Source organism: Leuciscus leuciscus (genome assembly GCF_965113295.1).
Source record: "Leuciscus leuciscus genome assembly, chromosome: 3".
Classification (NCBI taxonomy): domain Eukaryota; kingdom Metazoa; phylum Chordata; class Actinopteri; order Cypriniformes; family Leuciscidae; genus Leuciscus; species Leuciscus leuciscus.
The window spans coordinates 73,249-85,000 of NC_138727.1; the positions used below are offsets into that span (position 1 = coordinate 73,249).

The window sequence follows — 11,752 nt, forward strand, 5'->3', positions numbered from 1 at the left end:
CGAGGCGCACTGGCCAGACTGGTCAAGATTGATAGAAGAATTACAACTCAAGATTTGTTTATCAAAAACCAACCTCACATATAATGCTTGATGTCCTTGAACTGTATAAGAACACACACTCACTTTAAGTCAAAGACTGAAATATGTTACTAATATGACAGGGTTCTGCAAAATATAATTAAAACAAACTTGCAGCAAAAATGAGCATCAGTTTTCATTTTTAAAATCAACAAACCATCAATAACATTATGTGAAGTTAATGTCACTATCACTGAACATCAATGAAATCAATTCCAGGAGACTCAAGTTGATGGCGAAACCTTTATTAACACATAAAACAGTGAAACATGAGTTTAGCGCTTGCCACCGACGCGAGGAGCGTTGACCTTCATGGGCTTGGCGATCTTCTGTTTCGGCGCGTTCTTGGCCGGGGCCTGAACACAAGACCAACACGTTACTGACTACATGAAGGGCTTCAAGAGGACTCAGTCATTACTGTAGAGTGTAATAAAGTGTAGGACTATAAATGACACTGAGCACCCATTCAGAGAGCGCTAGGTGTAGACATAGCCCTTCTGCTCTATGCCACCTTACGACACAGACGCGACAGAATCAGTCACACTGCAACGCCTCAAGGGGCAAAACATGATCACATGACCAGGTGTCTCTGAGCTGAAGCCTGGAGGATGAAGATCTCACCTTGGTGCTCTGAGCCGACGGCTTCTTCGTCGCTTGCTTCGCCTTCTTGGCCTCTTTAGCCGCCCTGAAACATCAGATCGAGATCACAGTGAGAAGAGGAACACTAGATCTCAGTCACAGCTCAGCTTATAGACTCACACTATAAACACACTTTACTGTCCTCTGTTCAGGACAATCTGTTCACACTGGAATCTAATACTGGCAATGTGAATCAACAGTTATATCCAACTTTATATATAAAGCTTCGAGATCTGAAATCTAGAGTCTAAAACACTAACACAGTCACTAATAGACTCATGCATAACCACACAATGAAGCGGTGTCTGAGTCCGTAACCACAAAGTCAACTTGCAAAAAATTATATTTATATCATCTTTAGGGTAAATTTGAAGCATTTAATTATTGCAACAAAAGCTCAGCCATTACACCGGTTACATCATCGCCCAGCTGTGGCACCTCTGGCTGCAACTAAACTAACTGAAGCACTGGTGCGCGTGTCTGACTGGCTAATAATGTCAGATCTGCATCTTAACATTAACAAAACAGTCTGCATGTTCTTCTCTAAGAGGTCCACAAGTGTACAGCCGGCTGATGCTTCTACTGAAGGAGAGAAACTCATGGTTGTGTCCAATTTTAAATACCTCAGCATTATTTTAGACTCTAATTTAACTTAAAAAGCATGTTAAAAGGTTGGCTAATACCATCAGATATAACCTGGCTAACTTCAGACACATAAGGCCATATCATACTGTTTCACAAGCTGGTCCCAAGCAAACATGACAACTCTTAAACCAATAGAAACCCTTTATAAGCAAACTTTAAAATTACTAGATCAAAACCCTATCAGCTTTTACCACTGCCATATCACTACTAAACACAACTTATTCAATTGAGAGTTTCTTACACTTTCAAGATGCCTGCCTCATTTTCAGAATATTCCATTGGCTTGCCCCTCCAGCACTGGGAGACTGCACACACCAGCACTGGGAGACTGCACACACCAGCACTGGGAGACTGCACACACCAGCACTGGGAGACTGCACACACCAGCACTGGGAGACTGCACACACCAGCACTGGGAGACTGCATACCAGGGTTTCTCAAACTCTGTCCTGGAGGGCCACTGTCCTGCACAGTTTAGCTCCAACCCTGATCAAACACACCTGAGCAAGCTAATCAATATCTTCAGGATCACTAGAAACTCACAGCTAGGTGTGTTTGATCAGGGTTGGAGCTAAACTGTGCAGGACAGTGGCCCTCCAGGACTGAGTTTGAGGAACCCTGCTGTATACACCAGCAGAGCAGCAGTGCAGGGCCACTAGGGCAGCCACATCTGTTTTCTATCTTTCATGTATTCTTTTTTTATTTTGTATTAATGTGATACAGGGTTCTTGCAGGTTTCAGCAAGTCAAATTTAAGACCTTTTTAAGACATTTTAAGACCATAAAGTTTGAAATTTAAGACCTACATTGCCAAAAAAAAAATTCAAATCAAAGAATTCATTTTATTTTAATTAAAGTTATTGAAAAAACATTAATTTAATTTACAGATAAAACAATCACATTAGTAACCTTCCACACCCAACAACGTGTGTCAGAATCAGATATATTTTTTTTTTATAGAAAATTGTACTATGCATATTATACTGTAAAAAACACATAATTAGTTGATTTTAGTTGATCATAACTAGAGATGAAATGGCATGAACATTTCATTTCAATGATTATTGTGACAAAAATGACCACGGTTATCACAGAATCCTGTTCAAAAAGTACTAATACTACACAATGTCGAAAACCAGCAAATAACAAATAAAATGAGCATCAATATGCACTTTGTTTACATAAACATTAAAATAATATCATTAAAAATTATAGCCAGATTTAAAAAGTGTCTTGCAACATGTTATATACTAACATATACAAGTTCAAATAAAGTTGACAAAAAAGTTTTTTTATAAAAAGATAAACCTCACATATTTCAGACTTTAAATCATTTTTTATAAAAAAAAAAATACTGACATTTACAATGCACTTTAGCTTATCTTTTATTATTAATAGTAAAATTCGGTCGGATTTTCCCGTGGCGTCTGTCGTTGCTATGCAACTATGCACTGCGCTCTCCACAATGACAAAGACGTTTTAGTAGCTAATGGATTTCCACCGGTGAGAAACGCTTGCTGTAGCTCTGCTTCAAGATTTATTTACGGAGAAGAGAAAAACACCCGTAGTGTTTGAGTGCACCCGCATCCTTCCAGTTGGGTGAGCTTTCAATGTTGTTACGGAAAGGGGCGAAGCTGATTGGTTGGTTCTTGTCACATGACCTGCGGTGCGTTTGCGGCATTCTGAAGAGTTGAGATTTTTTTTATCTCGCTGCGCCTGGAAAAAAACGAGCGCGCGCCTACATTTGAACGAACTTGAGCGCGCAAAAGATGCGATATGTGAACGGCCTGTTGGCGAGACCTTTTTTAGACCTAACTAAATTAAATTTAAGACCACGGATGAAAATCTGGCCGTTTTTAAGATATTTTAAGGCCTTAAATTTAAAGTTCAGAATTTTTGACTTTTTAAGACCCCGCGGGAACCCTGGTGATATGATGATGTGTTGGATTAGGGTTAGGGTGAGGGTTAGGGTAACCTTGACCTGCCAAGGGACTACAGATGAAAATGAGTGCTAACTCTGGCGCATTTACATTGAGTGTAAACAATGTCAATTGATGTGTATTGTCCGTTTTAAAGGGATACTCCACTTTTTTTGGAAATAGGCTCATTTTACAACTCCCCCAGAGTTAAACAGTTGAGTGTTACCGTTTTCGAATCCATTCAGCCGAGTTTCTGATATTTAGAAGAATGTCAGTAACCAGACAGTTTCTGATCTCATTGACTTCCATAGTATATATTTTTTCCTACTATGAAAGTCAATGAGACCAGAAACTGTCTGGTTACTAGGGCTGAACGATTAATTGCATTTGCGATAATATCGCGATATGATGAAACGCGATTTTTAAACCGCAAAAGCTGCGATTACACTCTGGTCACGTGACACGCGAGAGAAAAGCAGTCATCAGCATCAACTTGGCACGCTACGTACATAGGCCTGGCATACAGGAAAGAACAGTTTATGTTTGATTTATGTGATATTATGTTATTATATATATAATTAATATATAATGTATAATAATATATTCAGAGAATTTCAGAATCGAGTCTGAGCTTAGTTTTTAAACAGATGCGTGATGACGCTGCGTGTGCTTTAGAAACAGCCGTATTTTCTCTCTCTCTCTCACTCCCACACACACACACACGAAACCTTCTGAAAAATAATCTTTCATAAATTTCGGAAAGGTTTAAGCGAATTACAAGGACATTCGCGGGCTTTATCGCACTGGTTGCCGCTTTGCTTGATGTTACTCTTGCAGTTCGCTGTCTCGCCCGCCGGAATTTTCCTCACAAATGCTTTACTAAGGCATTATTTACCGTATTTTCCGGACTATAAGTCGCTCCGGAGTATAAGTCGCATCAGTCAAAAAATGCATCATGAAGAGGAAAAAAACATATAAGTCGCACTGGACTATAAGTCGCATTTATTTAGAAATTTATTTCACCAAATCCAAGACCAAGAACAGACATTTAATCTGGAAAGGCAAGTTATTCAACTACACAGAACAACAGGCTGAATAGGTGTCCGGTATGTTAACGCAACACATTAACAGTTATTCAGCTACACAATAGCATAAAGAACATATACCTGGGAGGCTGAATAGGCTAAATTAACATAAGCCAGCGAGTCCAACAAGCAAGTTACCAGTAAACAAGTTCACCAAGCTCCCGCGATCTCATTCCACATCATTTTCTTCATCCTTGGTGTCGCTTTTGAACAACTCCGCCAACTAGAGCGCCCTCTCGCGGCTGTAGATGATAATGTTTTCTCTTGGTTCATCTCAGTCTGAATTAATTTTGATATATAAGTCGCACCTGAATATAAGTCGCAGGACCAGCCAAACTATGAAAAAAAGTGCGACTTATAGTCCGGAAAATACGGTATGTCTTTTGGAATGCAGTTGGCTTATATATTAAAAATATGAAAATCACTGAGAAGGCTGCTTTCAATTTAAAATACTCACGCGCGCTTTGTGTAGAGCGCTCGCGCATGCGGCTGTGAGCGACTTATTGGTTAAATGTACTGGCATCTCAAAATGCTTTTATGATGCGAAATGAATGTAAACACGGTCAGTCATATCTTAAACCAACAGGACAAACCACATCTTATATTTCAAAAGGGATCTGTGCATTAGTGTGAATGCAGCTTATCGTATCTAAACTGAGAAGACAAATCACTCACAGCTCTTGAATGGAAAACGTTCAGACAGCCTACTTTTAAATACTGAAAGCACTCTTTGTTTATTGCTTGTAATATGTTTTTTTTTTTGTTCCTCTTTATTTACTAGCTTTTATATTTTGAAGCTATATTCGTTTATATAGCCTATTTAAAATTCTTAACATGTTTTTTTAATAATTATTTTTTTTAAATACGTATAATTACACAAATAAAGATTTTAACTGTTATTAATAATATTAATTACGAAAAAAAGTAGATCATGAGGTGCTTAAAGATTCCCATCCCTACTATACAATGATTTATTGCTTGTCTTTGTCGAATAATACAGAAGATAAAGAACTTAAAAAGTAATCGCATATTAAATCGCAATCGCAATATTGGTTAAGAAAATCGCAATTAGATTATTTTCCAAAATCGTTCAGCCCTACTGGTTACTGACATTCTTCTAAATATCAGAAACTCGGCTGAATGGATTCGAAAACGGTAACACTCAACTGTTTAACTCTGGGGGAGTTGTAAAATGAGCCTATTTCCAAAAAAAGTGGAGTATCCCTTTAAATAAATAGTAATGAAAACAATTTAGTTCAGTTAGAGAACAGCACAATTAGAAACTGAGCTTGTCTCCTGAACGCAGCGCGAGCCGGTCGAGTCAGACCTCGTGTAGCACGAGTGTGACGAGCTCACTGACGAGGCAGAAGATTCTGGCAAATCCAAATCTAAAGGTGCCTATCTGCCAATATTTTTATTGGGTGTGTTTTTCATTTATAATAATAATAATAATAATAATTACACCCATCATTCAAGCAATTGACATCCCTGAATTGCCACCAAGTCAAAAGCAAAATGCGTTGTCATAGCGATTAACCGGTCACATCCCTATAGAGACAGAGCGCAACGCGTCATAATCTGAAGACCACGCCCACCAAGGGGGAAAACAAACTAACTGTCTCCATTGACTTTGCATTGCGAGAGGCTGCCTCCTTGTCATTTCTTGCTTCTAACAAAATACAGAATAATGCCTAAAAGCTGCTGTGTGACAAGGTGTACAGCAAACAAGCTAAGAAACCCAGAAATAAGTTCTCATAACTTATAACTGGGAAACCAAGATGGCGGCGCGAGTACATCGCGAGGCTCGCGGTCTCTCCAGATTCTGCAATTTAGTAGTATTTTTCTTGCTCATTTCGGGTCTGTTCGTGCAGAACAGTTGTGCCTTAACATCGTACACCCAAGGTGAGCTTTTGGATATTGGTTTGCGAATTTCCGACAGTTTTATGGACAACCTTCGACTCCTTCCTGAGATCGCCAAAACACCCGGGGCTATGCACTCTGCCCGGCCGGGCGGAAGTGCTCGCAGGCGGCGTCGAGATCGTAAACAAAGGCGGGGGAAGCGCGGAGGACTAAGAGCTAAGCTAAAGCTAACACCACACCGGCTCTCTTTACCCAGCATTTTCCTTGCCAATGTACGGTCGCTGTTGAACAAAATGGAGGAGATTCGACTCAACATCACATACAGCAAGAGACTTTTGAACTGTAATGTTCTAATTTTCACGGAAACATGGTTAAACAGCGGAATACCGGACAACGCTATTGAGCTAGCGGGACGCCATACATTCCGGGCGGATAGAACATTAGATGGCTCCGGTAAGACCAGAGGTGGTGGATTGTGCATTTACATTAACAAAGCTTGGTGCACAAACTCTGCTATTGTTGGGAGACATTGTTCAGCTAACCTTGAGTTTCTCATGGTTAAATGTAGACCGTTTTATCTACCGCGGGAGTTCACTTCCACTATTATAACTGCAGCCTATATTCCCCCGGATGCTGATGCCAAGTTTGCTATGAAAGAACTTCACGCAGCCATCAGTAAACAACAGACCGTTCACCCGGAAGCTGCGTTTATTGTTGCGGGTGATTTTAATCATTCAAACTTAAAGTCAGTGCTACCGAAATTTCACCAGCATGTTTCCTGTCACACCAGAGGAAACAAAACCTTAGACCATGTTTACACAAACATGGCTGGAGCTTACGTCGCGACACCCCTCCCCCACCTGGGACAGTCAGATCACCTTTCTTTGTTCCTCACCCCCAAATATGCACCTCTCATCAATCGCGTGAAGCCATCAGTGAAGACCATCAAGGTGTGGCCTGCGGGGGCAGATTCCTCACTCCAGGAAAGGTTTCTACACACAGACTGGAGTATGTTTGCTTCTCAAGCCACCAGTGGCTCTCACACGGACATTGACTGCTACACCTCCTCTGTACTGGATTATATCAATACCACCATTGACAGTGTTACAACCCAGAAGCAGATCACCACATACCCAAATCAGAAGCCATGGATGAACAGGGAAGTGCGACTCCTATTGAAGACACGCAACACTGCCTTCAGATCAGGAGATGCACAAGCCTATAGCACATCCAGAGCAAATCTGAAAAGGGGCATCAAAGAGGCCAAGCACTGCTACAAGCTTAAGATAGAGGGACACTTTTCCAACGCTGACCCTCGGCGCATGTGGCAGGGCATTCAGGCCATCAGTGACTACAAACCCTCTCACTCCACCCCCGCAGCCACTGATGTCAACTTCCTGAACGAGCTAAATGACTTTTATGCTCGCTTTGAAAGAGACAACAGAGAAACTGCCACCAAGCTCAAATCCTCAGCTGACCACCCGCCGATCACACTCTCCTCCACAGATGTCTGCAATGCACTGAGCAGGATCAGCGCGCACAAGGCTGCTGGACCAGACAACATCCCTGGACGCGTACTCAGGGCATGTGCGGAGCAGCTCGCTGGGGTTTTTACAGACATTTTCAACCTGTCTCTTGCCCAAGCAGCTGTACCAACATGCTTTAAATGCACTTCCATTGTGCCAGTGCCAAAACACTCCAGCCCGAAGTGCCTTAACGACTACCGCCCTGTAGCACTCACACCCATCGTAATGAAGTGCTTTGAGCGGCTGGTCCTGGCACACCTAAAAGACTCTCTTCCATCCACATTGGACTCACACCAGTTTGCCTACCGTAGCAATAGGAGCACAGAGGATGCAGTTTCCATGGCACTGCACTCTGTGCTCACACATCTGGACAATAAGAACACTTATGCACGCATGCTGTTTGTTGACTTCAGCTCAGCATTCAACACTGTCATCCCAACTAAGTTAATAGCCAAACTTGGAGACCTGGGCATCAACACCTCCATGTGCAACTGGATTTTGGACTTTTTGACCAATAGACCCCAGAATGTTCGATCAGGCTCCAACTGCTCCACGTCCATCACACTCAACACTGGTGTACCACAGGGCTGTGTGTTAAGCCCGTTTCTCTACTCCCTCTTCACCTCTGACTGCAAGCCTGTGCACGGATCTAATTCCATCGTCAAGTTTGCGGACGACACTACGGTGATTGGTCTCATCAGCAACAACGATGAGACTGCCTATAGGGAGGAGATCAAGCACCTGGCCACATGGTGCACTGAAAATAACCAGCTCCTCAACACCACCAAAACGAAGGAGCTCATCGTGGACTTCAGGAAAGTGTCAAGAGGCACACACGACACCATCCACATCAATGGAATGGCTGTTGAGCGTGTCTCCAGTTTCAAGTTCCTGGGGACCCACATCTCGGCGGACATGACCTGGACAACCAACACCTCCAGCCTGGTCAAGAAGGCTCACCAGCGCCTTTTCTTCCTGAGGACACTGAGGAAGAATCAGCTTTCCTCCACTATCCTGGTGAACTTCTATCGCTGTGCAATAGAAAGCATCCTGACCAACTGTGCTACAGTGTGGTATGGGAGCTGTTCTGTTGCAGAGCGCAAGGCACTGCAGCGGGTGGTGAAAACCGCCCAGCGCATCACTGGGACTCCACTACCTGCCATCGAGCACATCCAGAGGAAACGCTGTCTGCATCGAGCTCGCAGCATCCTTAAGGACTCCTCTCACCCAGCCCACAGACTGTTTTCTCTCCTGCCCTCCGGCAGGCGTTTCAGGTGCCTACGGACCAGGACCAGCAGACTAAAGAACAGTTTTTTCCCCAGAGCTGTCTCTTTATTAAACTCTAACCCTCATTGATCCCACTCCCCTCATATACTGATTGACTCTCCTCTCCCTCCTCACACCTGCCTCCATTTTGTTATTTGCAATACTATAATGTTCATTTGCACTGCTGACTGTTATTACAGAAACAACTGTTTACATATGCATCTTGCACTACTACCTTGACTGGAATATGCTCAATTTGCACTGCCGACTGTTTATTTACAGTACCGACTGTTTACATATACATTTGCAATACCATACTTTAACTGTAATATGCAATTACTTCCACTGCACTTTCACTCGGATAGCTTCTGTCCAAACTTTATTTGCACTACTTTAAATCCATTGTTATACTGCTCATTTTAGCCTAACTTATACATATATCTATTTGTAAAATTCTGTTTATAGTAATAGCCATCTGTATATTATGCTCACATTCTGTTTATAGTAACACCCATCTGTATATATATATTCATAGTACATATCTATCTGTAAAATTCTGTTTATAGTAATAGCCATCTGTATATTATGCTCACATTCTGTTTATAGTAACACCCATCTGTATATATATTCAGTACATATCTATCTGTAAAAATTCTGTTTATAGTAATAGCCATCTGTATATTATGCTCACATTCTGCTTATAGTGACAGCCATCTGTATATATATTCATAGCACATATCTATCTGTAAAAATTCTGTTTATAGTAATAGCCATCTGTATATTATATTCAGTACATATCTAGCTGTAAATTCTGTTCACAGTAATAGTTATCTGTATATTATATTCATAGGACAAATCTATCTGTACATTTTTGTTTATAATAGTATTCAACTCTATATTTATTCAGTACATATCCATGTTCTGCACTTATGGAACCACTGTATATCCTGCACTTGCTGCTATTGCACTTCTGGTTAGACCTAAACTGCATTTCGTTGCCTTGTACCTGTACTTGTGTAATGACAATAAAGTTGAATCTAATCTAATCTAATCTAATCTAATAAGCTGTCGACCCCAAAAAACGAGCGTTTGAGGACATAAAAGTGGATACAGGCTGGAACAAATGGGTAAATTGTGGGATCCTGACACTCAGTATGCACTAAAAATACACTACGTGTGCAGTAAGTTAAACATTTGGTCACTGGTGAGTCAAATATCCAAATGTCAGTTTTATATATTATATTTCTGTAAGATAAACTATCCTGTGTTGCCGATTACAGTCTCCTCCGGCGGTAGTACGTTAGTTCTCAGAGTAATGAGACACGTGACGCTCTGTCTCAACTGCCTGTATCCACTTTTAGGTCCTAAAACACTCGTTTTTTGAGGTCGAGAGCTAATAAAAACTTATTTCTGTTTTTTTTAGCTTGTTTGCTGTACACCTTGTCACACAGCAGCTTTTAGGCATTTGTCTGTCTTTTGTTAGAAGCAAGAAATGACAAGGAGGCAGCCTCTCGCAATGCAAAGTCAATGGAGACGGTTTGATTGTTTTCCCCCTGGGTGTGGGCGTGGCCTAAATACGCTCTGTCTCTATTCCCAACACACCTCAAGCTCTTCTGGACTACAATATTTATTTGAGCATTAATTTAGACCTGTTAACATACAGTACATGTTTGTAAGAGCAATGAATGTGCAAAACTGCAGTCAAACCAGTTTAGGTTCAATCATAAATCATGAGTGTGAATGAAGCGTTTGGGTCGTCACCTGATCGCTTGCTCTCGCTGAGCTTTACGCACTTCAGGCTTCTGGTTCCTCTTGGCCAGGATCTCAGCCAGAGACGCACCGGTGATCGCCCGCTGGAACTTCACCGCGCGCCGCGTGCGCTTCTTAGACACCTCTTCCTGTCGGGGCAAACACACACACACGAACATTAGACACCTCTTCCTGTCGGGGCAAACACACACACACGAACATTAGACACCTCTTCCTGTCGGGGCAAACACACACACACGAACATTAGACACCTCTTCCTGTCGGGGCAAACACACACACACGAACATTAGACTAACCTCATCACGGGACTAACGTCATCATCATGTGACCTCGGTGTTCGGCGGAATACTGACGGTCATTTGCAGGGGAATTTTTACTTTACAAATGACAGACATGGCCGATTCGCTCCGATTAAGATCACAGACGACCTCCGCAATTATTACTCATGACTAGAGGTCACCAGGTCATACTCATCCCGTGCAAATAGGGCTTAGTTTTTTTTTTATTCAACAAAATCTGTTTTGATAAATTTAATGGAATATAAACAAATTAAATGTGATTTAAAAAAAATCTGTTAATAAATTGCTGTTAATTTGAACCCGTTTCATGATATCAATTCATTACACAAGCTATTTGATTAATATAATTCAATTTAACCATTCAGAAAAATTAAAGCAGGAAAAACGGAGTTAACTCACATTAATCTAGTTGTCTAGTAAAGTGTAAAGGTTGGCTGCACTATTGGTTCAGCTTTCTTGATGTTCCACTCGTCACATGTTACGACATCTGCTCATAAAATTAGCATCTACAAAAGTATTGTTCAGAAACCTGTGTCGAGGTATGGCATCAGTATCAATGTTTCTAACGATACCCAGTCCTAGGTCCAGTTACACAGATAAACGCGTTGGGGATACTGGGTTCTGAGACTCTACGGAGAGCTGGAAGGGTCAAACTCACAGACTGGC

At 41.5% G+C, this 11,752-nt stretch overlaps 1 protein-coding gene across 1 annotated transcript in view; it reads right to left on the reverse strand.

The window, feature by feature from the left end:
* Positions 1–307: 307 nt before the first annotated feature.
* The window catches only part of rpl24 (ribosomal protein L24), a 12,178-nt gene continuing 733 nt past the window's right edge, over positions 308–11,752 (reverse strand). The window contains exons 3-6 of the mRNA XM_082164760.1: positions 11,745–11,752; positions 10,779–10,915; positions 700–763; positions 308–434 (exon numbers count right to left, since the gene is read on the reverse strand). The exon at positions 11,745–11,752 is cut by the window's right edge and continues 103 nt beyond it. Of these exons, the coding sequence (XP_082020886.1) occupies positions 354–434; positions 700–763; positions 10,779–10,915; positions 11,745–11,752 (290 nt within the window). The 3' untranslated portion in view covers positions 308–353. The remainder of the gene's footprint in view (positions 435–699; positions 764–10,778; positions 10,916–11,744) is intronic.